An 18,336-nucleotide genomic window follows, 5' to 3' on the forward strand; every position below is an offset into this window, starting at 1 on the left:
AATCATTAGCATTTCTATACACTAATAATGAACAAACTGAGAAAGAATATATGAAAACAATTCCATTTACAATAGCCTCAAAAAAAAAAATCAAATATCTAGGTGTAAACCTAACAAAGGATGTGAACGACCTCTACAAGGAAAACTATGAACTTCTGAAGTAAGATTGAGGAAGACTACAGAAAGTGGAGAGATCTCCCATGCTCATGGATTGGTAGAATCAACATAGTAAAAATGTCTATACTCCCAAAAGTAATCTACATGTTTAATGCAATTCCCATCAAAATTCCAATGACATTCATTAAAGAGACTGAAAAATCTACAGTTAAATTTATATGGAAACACAAGAGGCACAAACAGCAAAGGCAATACTCAAGTCAATAGAACAATGCTGGAGGTATCACTATACTCGACTTCAAACTACCATGTGCCAGCATGGTACTGGCACAAAAACAGACATGAAGAGCAGTGGAACAGAATAGAGGACCCAGATATGAAGCCACACAACTATAACCAACTTGTCTTTGACAAAGGTGCTAAAAATATACGATGGAGAAATAGCAGGCTCTTCAACAAAAACTGCTGGGAAAACTTGTTAGCAGTCTGCAAAAAACTGAAACTAGATCCATGTATCTCACCCTATACCAATATTAACTCAAAATGGATCAAAGATCTTACTATTAGATCCCAAACTCTAAAGCTGATACAGGAAAGAGTAGGAAATACTCTGGAATTAGTAATTATAGGTAAGAACTTTCTCAATGGAACCCCAGCAGCTCAGCAACTAAGAGATAGCATAGATAAATGGGACTTCATAAAACTAAAAAGCTTCTGCTCAACAAAAGAAATGGTCTCTAAACTGAAGAGAACACCCACAGAGTGGGAGAAAAATATTTGCCAGCTACACATCAGACAAAGGACTGATAACCAGAATATACAGGGAACTCAAAAAACTAAATTCTCCCAAAACTAATGAACCAATAAAGAAATGGGCAAGTGAACTTAAACAGAACTTTCTCAAAAGAAGAAATTCAAATGGCCAAAAAACACATGAAAAAATGCTCACCATCTCTAGCAATAAAGGAGATGCAAATTAAAACCACACTAAGATTCCACCTCACCCCTGTTAGAATAGCCATCATTAGCAACACCACCAACACAGGTGTTGGCGAGGATGCGGGGAAAAAGGAACCCTCTTACACTGCTGGTGGGAATGTAAACTAGTACAACCACTGTGGAAAAAAATTTGGAGGCTACTTAAAAAGCTAAACATTGATCTACCATTTGATCCAGCAATACCGCTCTTGGGGACACACCCAAAAGACTGTGACACAGGTTACTCCAGAGGCACCTGCACACCCATGTTTATTGCAGCGCTATTCACAATAGCCAAGTTATGGAAACAGCCAAGATTCCCCACTACTGACGAATGGATTAAGAAAATGTGGTATTTATAAACAATGGAATTTTATGCAGCCATGAAGAAGAACGAAATGTTATTATTCGTTGGTAAATGGATGGAATTGGAGAACATCATTCTGAGTGAGGTTAGCCTGGCCCAAAAGACCAAAAATCATATGTTCTCCTTCATATGTGGACATTAGATCAAGGGCAAAAACAACAAGGGGATTGGACTTTGATCACATGATAAAGCGAGAGCACACAAGGGAGGTATGAGGATAGGTAAGACACCTAAAAACTAGATAGCATATGTTGCCCTCAACTCATAGAAACTAAAGCAGATACTTTAAAGCAACTGAGGCCAATAGAAGGGGACCAGGAACTAGAGAAAAGGTGAGATCAAGAAGAATTAACTTAGAAGATAACACACATACACAGGAAATCAATGTGAGTCAACTCCCTGTATAGCTATCTTTATCTCAATTAGCAAAAACCCTTGTTCCTTTCTATTATTGCTTATACTCGCTCTACAATAAAATTAGACATAAAGGCAAAATAGTTTCTGTCAGGTAGTGGGGGTGGTAAGTGAGGGGGTGGGGGGGGTAAGTGAGGGGTGGGGGAGGGGGGAGAAATGATTCAAACACTGTATACACATATGAATAATAAATAAATAAATAAATACATACATAAAACAAAGAATGATGAGTCTAAGAAAATGTCCTTAAATAAATATGAAAAGTGTCCAAACATTTGAGAAACTCTCTTAGCAAACAGGACTGCTTATGTTTCCTTTCATTTTATCATATAATATTCCCAGACAGGATGACAGCTCCTGGATATCTTCCTTGTGTATGAAGCCAGAAATATTATGAAACGAATTTAAAAACAAAAAGGAAGGAAAAAAGTTAAGAAGGAAGGGCGACTTAGAGGGTGAAATGTCTTACTTTCTGGTAATTGCCTTTTTCTGAATGAAGTCTTTCCTAATTAAAACAATACTTACGTCACTAAATTATAAAAATGCCTAAATGAGCACAAAACATGAACATCTGAGTTTACTTACCTCCACATTTTGGGTTTGGGCAATTGCTGGCTGAACTCAAGTATTTAAGAAGATTCCCAGGAAGATCATAGGGAGTGTAAGAAATATTTCGAATCTTAATGGTCCGTGCAGCTAATTCCAGGAGAGTTGGAGGGTCATAGGTTAAATCTCTAACAAAACGAACAACCAATGGGTTTCCTCGTAAACTCAATTCTTCCAAATGAATAAGGTTGAGGATCTCTCGAGGCAGGTATGTCAGCAAGTTATTGTGGAGACTGAGGGAACGAAGTGAATGCAACCTAGAATGAATGCAGTACAAAAATCACTGGCCGTGTGCAACCTAATCCCCTAGAAAGCTAAGTTTACACATGTGCGTGAGTGTGTCTCTGTGTGTACAGTCTGAGCTCCCTGTGAGAATGAGCAAAGAAGATTAAGGTCAATAAAGGAAAACAAAAGGTGCTGCAACCAGGTCTGTGTGCATCGTTATAAAGGCCATGGAAGACTTCTGACCCTGGAATCCTGGAGCACTTAAGACTGCTCAGAGAGTGTTCTGATGTCCCACCTGAGAGAAATGCTGAGTTTTAAGATGTGGGGGGCATCCATTATCACTCAGATACCTAAGGAAGGAAAGATTTCAGATGCAACAGGAGTGAAGATCCTTTATGTTACAAAGTCTCATTAGGGTAAGAGCTTGAATGACCAAAAGTCCCTCCAAATCCAGGGAAGCCTATGCCAAATTAATAATCTTATTTTTGAAGCATAAATCAGAGCACTGAAAAGTAAAATTAAAAATAACTCAACTCACAGCAAATTCCAGAGCTATAATCATACCATTTTATTTGAAAATATCTAATTGTTTTCTTTTCTTTCTTTCTTTTTTTTTAAAGACACGGTCTCACAATGTAGCCTAGGTTGCCCTCAAACTCGAGATCCTCCCGCCTTTATCTCCTGATTACAGGGATTATACGCATGTACCACCATGCCTAGCTTCAAATTCTTTTCTATATACAAAACATGTGAGGCTGGGAATGATGGTGCAGGTCTGTAGCCCCAACCACTTGGGAGGCAGAGGCAGGGGGATGGCGGTTCGGGACCAGCACAGGTAAAAGTTAACAAGACCCTCTCTCAACAAACAAGCAGGACATGATGGCGCATGCCTGCTAGGCAGGAGGCAGAGGGAGGAGCATTAAGGTATGAGGCTGGCCCCAGGCAAAAGTGTGAGACCCTATCTGAAAAATAAACTAAAGCAAAAAAGGTTGTGGTTCAAGTAGTGGAGCTTGCCCAGCAGGCTGAAGGCCCTGAGTTCAATCCCTAGTATGCCCTCCCCCCAAAATAAAGCAAAACAGTGACAGAATGCAAGACAATAATTCCTAAGCATGTCTGTGTATAGACAAACTGAAATACTCACTGTGCAAGCTGAGGAGGCACACTTTGGATTTTGTTGTCACACAATACCAAATAATTCAAAGAAGGCAGATTTGCTAATTCTGGTGGGATTTCTTTGATGAAGTTTCCTCCAAGATACAAACACTCTAAACTGCAAAAGTAAATGAACAGAAGGAAAAAAGTAAATAAATGTAAGTTGGACAAAGTGATCATCTATTGTCTCTACTACAGTGAACATAGTCGTATATTCATTCAGCAATGTTTTACTTAGAATTTGCTCTAGAGAAATAATCCGGTCTTCAGGAAGTACATACCATAGCTCAGCAATCAAGACGCACCAATGTTAGACGATATTGTAATTAAGTACAAAATAAATCCAAAATTATGTGATTAAAACACCAAAATAAGAGGAACAATTTACAAATGAGCTGGAAAGGAGAAACAGCCACAGCAGCTCTGACTGGAAAAGGTTTTCCAAAGTGGTGTGAGTTCAGCTGAGCTATGAACTTAGCCATTTAGATGGGAAGTGAGAGGAGACTTCAGGGTGGAGGAGAGGGCTTTCAGGGGCTCAGGAGGTACCTGTTTTAAGGAAAAAAGAAAATCCTAGAGGAATGCAGATAAAGGCTAGAGAGGCCAGGTTACAGGAACCCCAAATTCCACACAGTGTGCTTGGGTTTGATGCATTAACGGGCAATGGGAAAACCAGTTTTGTTTTGTTTTTTAAAACAAGCAGAAAACCATGTCTAAAGTCTCTACAATTCTTCTTTTTCTTATTATAGCAAATACATCCGTCAGAGGCTGTCTGAATAAATAATCTATAAAACTGACCACTTACATGAAGTTAAAGTTCCAGATAATTTTCCTGCTTACTAAGAAATACACAGTTTAGACATAGCATGTATTACACCAAATGTAATGCTACTCTCTGATCACTGCAGAAGGGCTCCTTCAAAAAGTTTTTTTTTTTTTTTTTATGGGGTGGCAGACTCACTTTTCACAATATACATGAAAATAAATAATAGGTATGCTCCAATATACATTGACCTTTTCCTAACTATTATTTTTATCTTGTTATTCTGCTGCTGAATAAAACTATTACTTTTAAAAAATATCTTTAAAGTGTGAGAAAAAAGCTTACAAAACTGTTATGCAAACTTCCAAGGTCAGAATTCCTTGGGATGCTTTTAAAGCTACTTTACAGCTATCCAGATACTCCATATTAGAGTTGTAGGGGAGGGGCCTGAGGAGTGACAGGTTTTATGGTGCGAGGTATAATTTTAACAGGTAAAATCAAGTTGTCCTGCAGAACTGTGGTTATTTACAAATCCATAACCAGCATTTGAGAGCAGTCCTTACCCCATAACCTTGCCAGCACTTAGTATTATCACCTGCTAGAATTTTTTACAACAATTTGATAGTGTAAAAAAATGGTACCATTCTACACCTCCAATACGCAGATCTGTTGTTCCATTATCACTAGTGACATTTAATATATTTTGGCCACTTGTACATCTTTAAAGAATTTCCTGTTCATATCATTGACCCATCTCTCTCATGGGTTAGATGAGTTTTATTCATTCATTTGTTGTGAGCTTGTTGCCAAATATACATTCTGGATAACTTTGTTCCTTTGTGGTCTAACTTTTGTTCATATTTTATTTGTATTTAAAGATGCTTATTGAGCATGTTTAAAGATGCCTATTGAGCGTGTAAAGTGAGAAATTCAAAAACTATAGTTTCTCTTATTATTTTCCCTTCTTCCCTTTGGAGCTGTAAATTTTTCTCTCAATATATAGATGCTATCCTGTGTATACTCAAGTTCTTGACTTCTAAAACTTCTTGAAGTGTTCCTTAAGAATTTAAATCTTTCAGATGTTTCATATGAAACACTTTCTTTGTTCCTTTAAATCCATTTTCCTGAAATGCATTTCCTCTGATTATCAAGACTGCCTTCAGGTTTCTGGGTATGTTTGTTGGTCTTGCTGTTATTTTGTTTTGTGTTTTTGATGCAGAGTCTTACTATGCAGCCTAGGCTGGCCTGCAATTCTTGATCCTCCTGCCACTGCCTCTGGAGGTGTTGGAATTACAGAATGTACCCACATGCCTGTTTTTAGTTTGTTTTTGTTATATTTATATCACTCAGCTCCACTTCTACCACTTACTAGTATAAAAATGTGAGCTAGTTATTTGCTTCCTTGTCTTTAAAATGGAGCAATATTATTATATGGTATATAAAATGCCTTGTCAACAAATACAAACTAACACCTACCATGTGCCCTGTGCCATTCCAGGGCCCATAGTGTAACCCACAGTGTAAATATGATCAAGGTGTTGATCTGAAGAAGGAATCTTGCATTCTAGTATGAGGATACATGCATGTCTCTTATGGCAGAGAGTTTTAAGTGCTGTAAGGGAAAAGGGAGGTAACCAAGTGGTGATGGAGGTGGATCTTCAGACAAGGTGGTCAGGGAAGGTTTCTCTTAGAGTATGCCATCTGAATGTAGATCTGTAAGAAGCAATCTCCGAGCCCCTGAGATGGAAAACTGGTGTGTTGTGAAGTCTCATCAGAGATGGTGTGGGTAGATGAGACAGAGGTAGGAATGTGTAGTCAGAGGTTACAAGCGGTGGTCTGGGAGGGCCAGATCACAAAACCTTTTAATGATTTTGAATTTTACCCTAGGTAGGATGGGTTTTGAACAAAGGCTAGTTGTATCACTTGACTCACATTTTAAAAGGATCACACTTAGCTGGAGAAGGGATGCAGAGGTAGTCTGGAGCTCAAAGCAGTTCAGATGCTGGGGACATAACTCAAGACTAGCAAGGCTTTGAGTTCAACCCCCAATACTGCTTGAAAACAAATCAAAGCAGTTCAGATGAGAAGCCACACACCTGCCCAGTTTATCTTCTTCTATGCTTTTGCTTTTAATTCACTGGTGTATTTTTAAGTATAACTCTTGTAAACAGGGCACAAGAGTTCTCTACTGCAATGGTATGTGTCAGTGTTTGTCTTTTTGCTTTCACTTCTACCTACTGTTGCTCAGCTTCCTTTTGTTGTAGTCCTCCTACTCTTTTGAGTTGTATGTGCTATTTTTATTTTGTTTTTCCACTCCCAAACACACAACCATGCTCCACTCCTTTTGTTCTTATAACTTTCTACCAATTTATTGTTGAGAAATAAATTTATTTTTAACCAGCCATTATCCATATTTATCAAAATTTTTTTTTTACTGATTTCTTTGTTCACCACTGTTTCTAATATTCCTTTAAATTCACTTTTCTTGAACTATACTCTTTGCAGATTCCTTCAGCAAGAACTCATTGAGTCTTTTGGTTCCTTTGTCTCTCTTCAATATTTGGTTGGCTGGGCATGACATTCCAGGTGGGTGACCACTTTTCCTTAGCACCAGGAAGATGCTGCTTCCTTAATCACATTACAAATATCAGACCCCAAACTCTTAAGTTGATACAAGAAAGAGTAGGAAATACTCTGGAGTTAGTAGGTATAGGTAAGAACTTTCTCAATGAAACCCCAGCAGCACAGCAACTAAGAGATAGCATAGATAAATGGGACCTCATAAAACTAAAAAGCTTCTGTTCATCAAAAGAAATGGTCTCTAAACTGAAGAGAACACCCACAGAGTGGGAGAAAATATTTGCCAACTATACATCAGACAAAGGACTGATAACCAGAATATACAGGGAACTTAAAAAACTAAATTCTCCCAAAACTAATGAACCAATAAAGAAATGGGCACGTGAACTAAACAGAACTTTCTCAAAAGAAGAAATTCAAATGGCCAAAAAACACATGAAAAAATGCTCACCATCTCTAGCAATAAAGGAAATGCAAATTAAAACCACACTAAGATTCCACCTCACCCCTGTTAGAATAGCCATCATCAGCAACACCACCAACAACAGGTGTTGGCGAGGATGCGGGGAAAAAGGAACCCTCTTACACTGTTGGTGGGAATGTAAACTAGTACAACCACTCTGGAAAAAAATTTGGAGGCTACTTAAAAAGCTGGACATCGATCTACCATCTGATCCAGCAATACCACTCTTGGGGATATACCCAAAAGACTGTTACTCCAGAGGTACCTGCACATCCATGTTTATTGCGGCACTATTCACAATAGCCAAGTTATGGAAACAGCCAAGATGCCCCACCACTGACGAATGGATTAAGAAAATGTGGTATCTATACACAATGGAATTTTATGCAGCCATGAAGAAGAACGAAATGTTATCATTCGCTGGTAAATGGATGGAATTGGAGAACATCATTCTGAGTGAGGTTAGCCTGGCTCAAAAAATCAAAAATCGTATGTTCTCCCTCATATGTGGACATTAGATCAAGGGCAAACACAACAAGGGGATTGGACTATGAGCACATGATAAAAGCGAGAGCACACAAGGGAGGGGTGAGGATAGGTAAGACACCTAAAAAACTAGCTAGCATTTGTTGCCCTTAATGCAGAGAAACTAAAGCAGATACCTTAAAGCAACTGAGGCCAATAGGAAAAGGGGAACAGGTACTAGAGAAAAGGTTAGTTCAAGAAGAATTAACCTAGAAGGTAACACCCACGCACAGGAAATCAATGTGAGTCAATGCCCTGTATAGCTATCCTTATCTCAACCAGCAAAAACCCTTGTTCCTTCCTATTATTGCTTATACTCTCTCTACAACAAAATTAGAAATAAGGGCAAAATAGTTTCTGCTGGGTATTGAGGGGTTGGGGGGAAGAGGGAGGGGGCAGAGTGGGTGGTAAGGGAGGGGGTGGGGGCAGGGGGGAGAAATGACCCAAGCCTTGTATGTACATATGAATAATAAAAGAAAAATGGAAAAAAAAAATCACATTACAGCAATAGCACTACTGTTCCCGTAGGTGGTCTGTTTTGCTTTTAGAACTTACTTTAATTTAAAGCTGAATCTGCTTTAAGCAATTCAGAACTTACGAAATGCTAAATTCTGCAATTTTCCATTGAATATTTTTGGACCATGGTTGATCTTAAGTAACTGAAACTCAGGAAAGGGAGAGCTAAAGGGGAATACTGTGCATTTCTTCATTCTACTTGTTTCATAGATGAGGTTCCTTCCTCTACCTCTCTGAAGTTAGGAAACATCTATTTTAAAGTCCTTTACTGATAGCCTTACTATATGTATATCCTCAGGTGTCATTTCTCCCATTTATTGAATCACCTCATAGCCAACCAGAATCTGAAGCTGCCTAGTTTTTAACAGATTAATGATACACCTTTTTCTATTTCTGATTATGTAAAGCTTTTCAAGTTTGCATTTCTCTCACTAGATTTATAATGCTTAGAATAGATAAGCAGACAAGTAATTTTGGTATGTTATTTTTTTCTGCTTTCAAAGATTACCTTGTAGAAAGAATTAAGTGGTTACAATACACTTAGGTGCCTAAGTACTGGTGAAGAGGATCCTTGCCAGGATCCTTTTGTTTTGATCCTACCAAATATGGCATACATTAATGCTCAGCAATGCCTATTTTTCAATGACAGCTACCTGAACTGTATTATTTGGAGCTCAAACAACAAAACTACCCTGGAAAAGTAGCTGTTTTAATAAGAATACTATTGGGGGGAGGAAGTTTAGCAAACTTGTAAGTAATTTAATTTATGGATTCAATAATTAAATAACAAGTTGCAATATGGTTTAGTGGGCAGAAAAGAAAACAAAGTGAAGAGTGAGTCTGAGGGAAAGTATAATTACTGTTCCACATTTGCTTAAGTAAGTGTTAAGGACCAATTGCTTACATCCTCCCCGAACTCACATTTAAACACTGAGGCCTAACAGGATGTTATTAAGAGGTGTTGTCTTTGAGCAGCAATTAGGGTTAGACAAAGTCAGGAGGATACAGCACTCAGGAATGGGCTTAGTGTCCTTCTGAATGTCCAGAGGGAGCTTGCTTCCTTTCTCCGCTGTGTGTGAACATGTCTGTAATAGTGGAACTACTCTATGGAACTTGGAGAAGACGGGAAAAGAAAAGAGAATGATAAAGCATCAACAATATCATAAAACATAACATCTGTGAAGGTAGAAGATACAAGGATATATATTGAAAGCTGTTGAAAATGGGGAGTAGGAGCAAAGGGATAAGGGAGAGTAATGGAAGGGGTTGAACAGACCGAAGAAAAGTATACTTAACATGGGGGATACACTGAAAAACCCTTTTGAACATCGACTTAGATGGTAACAACAGACAGGACTGTAAAATAGGTACAGTGTGTGTGTGGGGAGGGGGGAGGTTCTTGTGGGAGGCGGGAGAGTGAACGAAGGAGATTAAGGTGAGAGAATATGGTTGATGGACTTCACAAATTTATATGAAATAGAACAAAGAAACCTCTGGCAATAGTTTTAAATCAGGCAGGGAGGGGTGTAGGGGGAAAGACAGTGGGGATGATCTAGCCAATGTACAATATGAGCCTATTTGGAATTGTCACAATGAATCCTCCCGTACAATGAATAGATCCTAATAAAAAAAGATTGATTTATGAACCAGAAGCCAGCCTTCATCAGACCCTGAATCTGACAGTCCATCTCAGAGTCCTGAGCCATGAGAAACAAATTTCTGTTTAAACAGTTTATGGTATTTTGTTACAGCAGCCTGAAGTTATAGTCAGTACCTAAGAGGAGCTAGTCTCTGGTAGTTACTACCCGATGTTTTCTCTCAGAGCTTTGGGAGTGGGCTGGGGAGGTACTCTAGCAGAAAGATGCCAAAGTGGTATTGTGATTTTGGTTGAGAAGAATCTCGAAATTCTAAATTATAACCAAGCCTGTGATTTTGAAATGATGTACTATAAATTCTCTTTTGTAACTGACAAGTATCATTTTCTTTCTTCTTGGTAATTATTGGGGTTTGAGCTCTGGGCCTCATGCTTGCTAGGCAGACATTCTACCACAAAACCCTAGCCCTTCCAATCTCTGCCTCTTGAATAGCTGAGATTACAGGTGTGAGCCACCATGCCTAAGCCTTATTTTTCACTTTCAAACTCAAATTTCTAAAGTTCTAGGAATTAAAAACTTTTCAATAATTTATGGGAATTAAATGTCTAAGATACCCTACTGTTTCCAAACATGCTTCTCTGTAATTAGAAAGAAAACTATTGTTCAATTTGAAGCAAAATTGTGGTTATTTAAAGGTTCTTTATTTGTCAACACTGCACCTCTATTAATCAGTTGAAATAATTCTTTCAGTGTTTGATAAATTTAGAAAATAGGAAAATCATTTGCTAAATTTACGGAATGAATTTTTCCATTCTTTTTTGCTTAACATTAACAGACCAATCTTAATTTTGCTTCTTGAAGTTTATCAGCAAGTGGGTGCCTTTTCTCTGTCAAGGACCAATGACCCACTGGAAAAATACACTAGGCCCCAAACCACAAGTTAAGCAGCAAATGCTTTTTGCTTCTCTACACCAATAAATATGACATTAGATATAATACAAGATATACTAGTCCTATGCTATGTGGTTGATTAAAGGGAGATGGAAGTAAAATGAGTTAGGAATGTACAAAGAGGCAGGAAACACACAGCAAGAGAAACACATGATAATAATCATTCATTTTCAATAAAGTTTTCTTGAAGTAGCATTCCTATATAAATCATTTTCAAATATTGTCATTCCACATAGGAATAAAGGACATTATACATTTCAAGTAGACACAGGACTAGAGGCATCATCTTCCAGTGTTTGCCTTACGTGAAGGCCTTGTAAACGGAAAAAGTCAGAGGGAATCACAGACTCTACCATATTCTATTTATCATCTTGAGCCACCTGTCTTTTTCCTAAGATATCCCCCCTATTATACATTAGCTTCCAAACATTTCAGGACATTTATTTTTAGCTTTGGTTTTGTCATAATCCTCACATCTTTATCTTCTAAAACCAAATTAAACATAATGAAGGGTCACTAACAGAAAAGGAAAGGCATTACTTAAGAACAGACAGGGGAAAAATATCAATGAAACTCAGTTGGCTCACACCGGCTCTCCAAACATCTGGCACCCTGGATGCCAAAAGCCCTCAGCTCTCATTTACTTAAAATGTGGTTGTCCAGTGAAAATAAATGATCAAGCTCTTTCTCAATTAGTATCTGAGCTAACAGGAATAAAAGGTAAAAGTTCAGAAGAAATATGAATTACTCCTACTTTTTTTTAGCATTGTGAAACAAATCCAAGTTTGCCCATATAAAAACTAGTAAGTTAAACTTATCTGCTGAAGATTAGCCTCACACTTTAGCACACAGAATCTATGTTTACCACCTTCAATTTGCACTGATAGGTTAATTTACTTCAGGGGATCAAACTTAATCATAAAATAAGGCTTTCAACACTCATTTGTCATACTTTGAAAGTGATCTTTCAGAAACTTTTCTTTTTTTTTTTTTTTTTTTTTTAAGATTTTGCCATTGTAGCACAGTACAAAAAACATAAATGTGGAGAGGTCAATGGTACCACCTAAACCAAGAATATTTGTTTTGTTAATCCTTCCTGGAACATTGATGGATGGGAGAAAGGGAGAAGTTTTCATGGATTATATACTCTGCACAATGTAAGTTGTTCTTTTTTTTTTTGGATGGCAGTGGGGCCTATGTGCTTGCTAGTGCTCTGTCACTTCGCCCACACCCCTAGCCCTTTTTGCTCTCCTTTGTTTGTCTCACTCTCTTACCTTTAACCACAATTCTCCTACCTCTGCCTCCTGAGTAGCTGGGATTACAGATGTGCACCAACATGCCCAGGCCTTAAAATTATTTTTAAAGAGGACAGATGATCTTGTCTTTCCTGTCAAAATACTAAAACCTAGCTTAAAAAGCAACATGCCACAGCTCAGTGGTAGAATGATGGCCTACCATGTGCAAGGCCATGGGTTCCATCCCCAGCATCACAGGAAAAAAAAAAGGAAAAAGAAAAAATGGCATGGCCAAGTATAACGTGCATCAGGGATACCAATGGGGCTGAGAGAATCCAACTCATTTCTGAGAGAAGAGGGTGTCTTGTGGTAGCTACTTAAGGTTCAGGTGGCTGAACCACCATCATTCATTTTTGAAATTTTAATGCATTATTTTAGCAGTGAGTACTAAGCAGTGTTTGAGGGCTGAACCATAAAACTCTCACTGTCACTAATGTGAAATCACAGTTTCTCATCCATAAAAAGAAGGAGGTGAACAAGGTCACTGCCAAGGCTGCTTCTAGCTGTAGGAAATAACTCTACATTACTCTTTTGGCTTACAATCAACCAGAGTTCGTGGCCTAAACCTTTACTGATTCCCACCAGCAAAGAGAAATACAGCATACAAGTAAAAAGTAAAAACAATGACGTAAAAGACTTCACACATTATGGAACCAATGTTACAATGACCAATAGCCAATTGTAAGCCTAGAAAATTAGGTCAAGCAGGTAAATGACTCGGACTTATTCTGATAACATATGCAACATAACAGAAGTCCAAAACTCAGGTTCTAATCCTACTTTGCTATGGTGGAAAACGGATGTTTGGCATCAGAGGCCCTAGAGGTTAAATTCAGTTTCACCACTTCCTGGCTTTGTGATTCTGAGACAATTCCTCTAAGACTCCATTTCTTCCTCTGGAAAAGTGGATTATGTCACTTCATAGAATCGTGACAATTTAAAAAGCATATATTGAGCATCTATGACAGGGCATTTTTAAAGTATGTCCATATGTGAGATTTTTGCCTACTTCCCATATAATGGGTTCCTTAGTATATTGAAATGCAAATGAGAAAGTTGGAATTTTAAACATTAAATTAAAAGGAACCAAGGACTGTCAATTTTACCTCTAAATCTCCAATCCTTCTAACTTCTCCTAGCACACCCTGTTGTAAGCTGCTGTCATTTCTTGTCTACTGCAATGGCTTCCTTCTAACCAGCCTTAAAATCCTCTCTCGTCTTCAGCCAACTCTACTTCTTCACAGCAACAAGACAGGTGTGCACTTAAGAGAATGAAATCCAAATTCTACCAAGCCTTTCAGATGTGACACGTGGCTCATCTGAACCAAATTTGCATGTGCCACTTTCCCTGCTGCTCTTTCTAGCACAATGTCCATCTTTTAGACGTGACTTTCCTTCTCACCTCTGGCTTTCACACACACTGCTCCTTCTCCCTGGACTGATTCCCACCATTTCCACCCTATTCTTACTCTTTCTTCAAAAGCTCAACTGTCACTTGCTCAAAGGCTAAAACCCATCAAGTCCCTCTGTTATTTTGACTCCAGGCATTCTGTATATCTTCACAGAAATAACTGCCACTGTAATTAACTAATGAGGCTTATAGTTAGTTGTTTAGTCTGTCTCCTCCCTGAGGACAGGGTCATATTGACCACTGCGTCCCCAGCACTAGGACATTTCTGGAACAGGCCAAGTGCTCAGTAAATCTCTCCTGAGGAGAAATGAAGGAACGTCTTGTCCAAATGCTTCACTTTGCAGATTCGGAAGCTATAGTTAGGATCTGTCAAGTAACCTGCCTAAGGCCAGGACACCAAGAGTTCTTATTGCCAGGCTAATGGTCTTTTCACTGCACTTAACACTGAAGTTCCTCTCAGCTCTAGCATTCTTGTTATCCCCCAAATTCAATAAAGGAGGTAAAGACATTTTGCCAATTTCACTGTTCTTATTCTATTTCCCACTCCCTGTAGGGCGCCTCTAGGGCACTTTTATATCCTGTTTTTTAACTTCCTCTTTGTATGAAATTCAATATACATTTACGAATAATATAGCAGGTGAGGCAGACAACTTCCTAAGACCACGAATTGTACTTAATAAGAGAAGTACAATGCTAAGATGAATGAAGTACAGAAGTACAATTTAGCAAAAAACGAGTTGTTATCCAGGAAACAGCAAAGAAAGGACCCATACTGGTGATTTCTGAGATAGGTTTTGAAGAATGAATAGGAGTTGGCCAGGTGAAGAAAACTTCCAGGTAAAAGGACAAGGACAGAGGCTCTGTATCCATTCCTTACATATGGAGTGAGCACCTCTGTGTGCCAACACCTCCAAGCTGGGCAAGTGCATGGCCCACTAACTCCGCAAATGGCACTGCTGACACTGCTACAAAGGTAGCTGGAAACTGGCGAGGGGGGCAGATCGGAGCACCCCTTCTGCCCTCGCTGCAAGGCATGCACTTTGATCTGCAGGCATGGAAAACCACTGAAGACTGAGCAAGGAAGGGACAACCTTTACATCTGTTAATGAGTACCCACTCAGTTCAGCTCACACTCCCCCAGACCTAAGAAACAAAGTCAGCAAAAATGCCTGGAAAATCCGCAGAGACCCAACACAACCTCCCAAACAACACGCGACTCACAAGATTTTTAACTACACCTGGGGGAAGGGTGGGGGAGGGGAGGCGGGGCAGCACCCACCACCCCACAAGTGACACAGTGACAAGTACCGGACGCCCCCGGCCCAGGCTCACCTCCGCAAGTTCTCGATCTCGGCCGGGATGCTCTGCAGCTGGTTGCCGCCCAGGCTGAGGGTGTGCAGCGCGCGCAGCTCCAGCAGCGAGGCGGGCACCTCCTGGAAGAGGTTGCCGCTGAGGTTGAGCACCTGGAGGCTGCGGCACAGCGGCGACTGGGCCAGGCCCTTGGGCAGCGCGCCGGGCCCGCCGAGCCGGTTGTTCCTGGCCAGCAGCGTGCGCAGGCCGCTGAGAGCCAGCAGCTCGGGTCCGAGCGCCGTAAGCGCGTTGCCGCTCACGTCCAGCAGCTGGAGGTGCGGGAAGCCGCTGCCCAGCGCCCGCGGCAGCGACACCAGACGGTTGTGCGGCAGCAGCAGCCGCAGCAGCGCCTCCCGCGAGCCGCGCCGCTCCTCGGCGCGCGCCTCCAGCTCCGACTCGAGCGTCTCGGTGGACACACTCAGGCGGGACCAGTTCAGCTCGGCCTCCCCGGCCGCGGCCGCCGCCGCCGCTCCGGCCTCCTCCATCCCCGCGGCCGCCCCGGAACCCGATGCGAGCGCTGCGTCGGAAGTGGCGCGGGCCGGCGCTAACTCCGCGCCCCGGCCGAGTCACGCGACGCCCGGCGCGGAGCGCGCGCGCTGCTCGGGGCGGGCTCCGCCTCACGTGGCGCGCGGCGCGGACTTGACTGCGGAGCTGCGGCGCGGCCGAGGTGGCCCGGGCCGCCGGCTGTGCTCGCTCGGCGCGCCGCCGCGCTTTATAATCGCCCGCGTCGGTGGCCCGTCCCCGGCCGCCTTGGCACGCAGCCCCGGGACTGCGTATCTGGCCTGGCCTTCACGCGCCGCGGGCGCCGCCCTCCCTGCTTTCACTCGGGACCTGGGCCCGGCTGCAGGCGCCGAGAGCCAGACCCCCGGGTCCTGCCTCCATCCACTGTCACATGGCCCTGGCCCCTGGGCAGGGACTTGACTCCATTTCGGTTTTCCCGTTCGCAACACGGCCACAGTGCCTTCCCCGCTTGCTCCTTTGTTAAAAAGCATGATAAAAGGTATAAGTAAGGACTTTTGCCCACCTTAATCAACTGTAGAAGCCTTCTGGTTTTTGGTCTAAGTTACAGGGACTAGGAATGAATTTGGGGGCTCAATGGAAGAGCTTCCTTCCACTTGAGATAGAGCCTATTAATTGGTCAGTGTAAGGACTAACAAAGCATTGAGATTTTAATACAGTTTAACTGGGAAAATCCTGACTCGGACTTTAGTAATTGTAATGAACATATTTGTATACTTGTCCCAAATTCACTTTCTCAAAGAACATTTTGTAATTTTGAAAAATCATAGTAGAAATAAGAAAATAGCTTATTTACTTACAAAGCATATGCATAAGAAAGTTAAATAGTTGTGTGTAGTCGATGACATTAAATTGCTTTCTTCCTAAAATAATAACTTTTTTTCTTGTCACTTATTTGTGTGAGAAACTGTGTGCCTCTTGTTCCACAGCCAAACTTTAATTTCTGGTGGTAGTGGGAGAATTTTCTCTTGTCATTTGAACAGTCCACGTAGGAAATATTTTTTAAAACCTACAAGTGTCTTGCAGGCATCTGTTTTGAAAGGATCTTTTCTTAAATGATCCTTATTTCAGATCACACTAACATTCTAGTAGTAGTCCTAATATATGACAATCGAAAATATTTAAAGTAATAAAATTTTTGTTCTTAAAATGTGTATTGGTGATAAAAATAAGGTGACAAATGTAAACTGAAATAATTTGAAGAGTTAAGATGTTACAAGGTAGAAAGTTTGAGTAATCACATAGGATAGAACTCCACATTATATAGAATGGAGGAAAGGAAATAGAAAAAGTGATGTAAGTGAAGAAGTGGGCAAAGTGACAGCTTGTAGAGTTGTAGTGGGGCCTACCTAATAAAGGCTGCAACACTCTAGGTGTTGAATTTAGGGAGTTACAGGTCACTGGACTGCTGAGATACTTGAGAAACTGCCTTCCAGTGCTGAAACTGTGTTTCTGCCTTTTTGAAGCTATTGGCAAGATGACAGTTTCAGAGTAAAATGCTTGTCTCTTGTTCAGTTAGAGTAGGCTCCTATTTGTACAGAATGGCTACCTTTATTTTCATTTTTTTATTCTTCCTCCCACACCCATTGCAGGCACAATCCAAGATAACTTAGATTGGATTAGTGTATTTTAGTTAACTGCCTGATTTTTTGACTAGTTGGATGGGATTGAAAGGTCCTTGAGAGGAGCTGCCTCCTTTCTAATTTTATCCCCAGCCCCTAACACAGTGCCTGCTTCATGGTAGGAGCTCTATATCTTTTTTTTAATGATTCTTGGGTTTGAACTCAGGGACAGCAGTCCTCTGTCATTTGAGCCATGCCCCAGCACTTTTTTGCTTTAGTTTGTTTTTGGATAGGGTCTGGCATTTTTGCCAGGCTGGCCTTGTAGAGCAGTCCTCCTATGTCTGCCTCCTGAGTAGCTGGGATTACAGTACTGTACCACCATGCCAGGCCCTCCCGTATCTTTAGAATAACTGTATTTGTAAATATTAAAAGGAGCTAATACTTACCAAGCACTCATTTCGTGTGTGTGTGTGTGTGTGTGTGTGTGTGACTAAGGTTTAATCTCAGATTCTCAGACTTACTAGGCAGGATCTCCAGCCCTGTTTGCTTTAGTTATTTTGGGGATAGGGTTTCACGTTTTTGTCCAGGCCAGCCAGGACCACAGTCCTCCTATTTATGCTTCCTGTGTAGCTGGTATTGCAGATGTTCACCACTGTGCCCAGCTATTGGTCGAAATGGTGGTCTCACTAGCTTTTTGCCTGCTGCCCTGAAACCTTAATCCTCCCAATCTCCACTTTCAAAGTAGCTCAGATTACAGGTGTGAGCCCTGAGCTGCAGCACTGGGCCATATTTATCAAGAATTGAAATGTAATTTTATTTATCACATCAGATAAAAGTAACTTCTAAATTTGATATAATTTTTTTTTTTTTTGAGACAAGTTCTCACTGTATAGCCAGGTCTGGCCTTGAACTTACAAGCTCCTGCCTCAGCCTCCTGAGTGCTTGGGTCA

General features: G+C 40.7%; 1 protein-coding gene across 1 annotated transcript in view; it reads right to left on the minus strand.

The window, feature by feature from the left end:
• Lrrc58 (leucine rich repeat containing 58) overlaps positions 1–15,821 on the minus strand; it is a 28,247-nt gene extending 12,426 nt beyond the window's left edge. Inside the window, exons 1-3 of the mRNA XM_020162133.2 lie at positions 15,288–15,821; positions 3,849–3,977; positions 2,462–2,739 (exon numbers count right to left, since the gene is read on the minus strand). Coding sequence (XP_020017722.1) covers positions 2,462–2,739; positions 3,849–3,977; positions 15,288–15,790 — 910 coding nt within the window. The 5' untranslated portion in view covers positions 15,791–15,821. The remainder of the gene's footprint in view (positions 1–2,461; positions 2,740–3,848; positions 3,978–15,287) is intronic.
• Between the last annotated feature and the right edge of the window lie 2,515 nt (positions 15,822–18,336).

The sequence above is a fragment of the Castor canadensis genome, chromosome 5 (genome assembly GCF_047511655.1).
Source record: "Castor canadensis chromosome 5, mCasCan1.hap1v2, whole genome shotgun sequence".
NCBI lineage: Eukaryota > Metazoa > Chordata > Mammalia > Rodentia > Castoridae > Castor > Castor canadensis.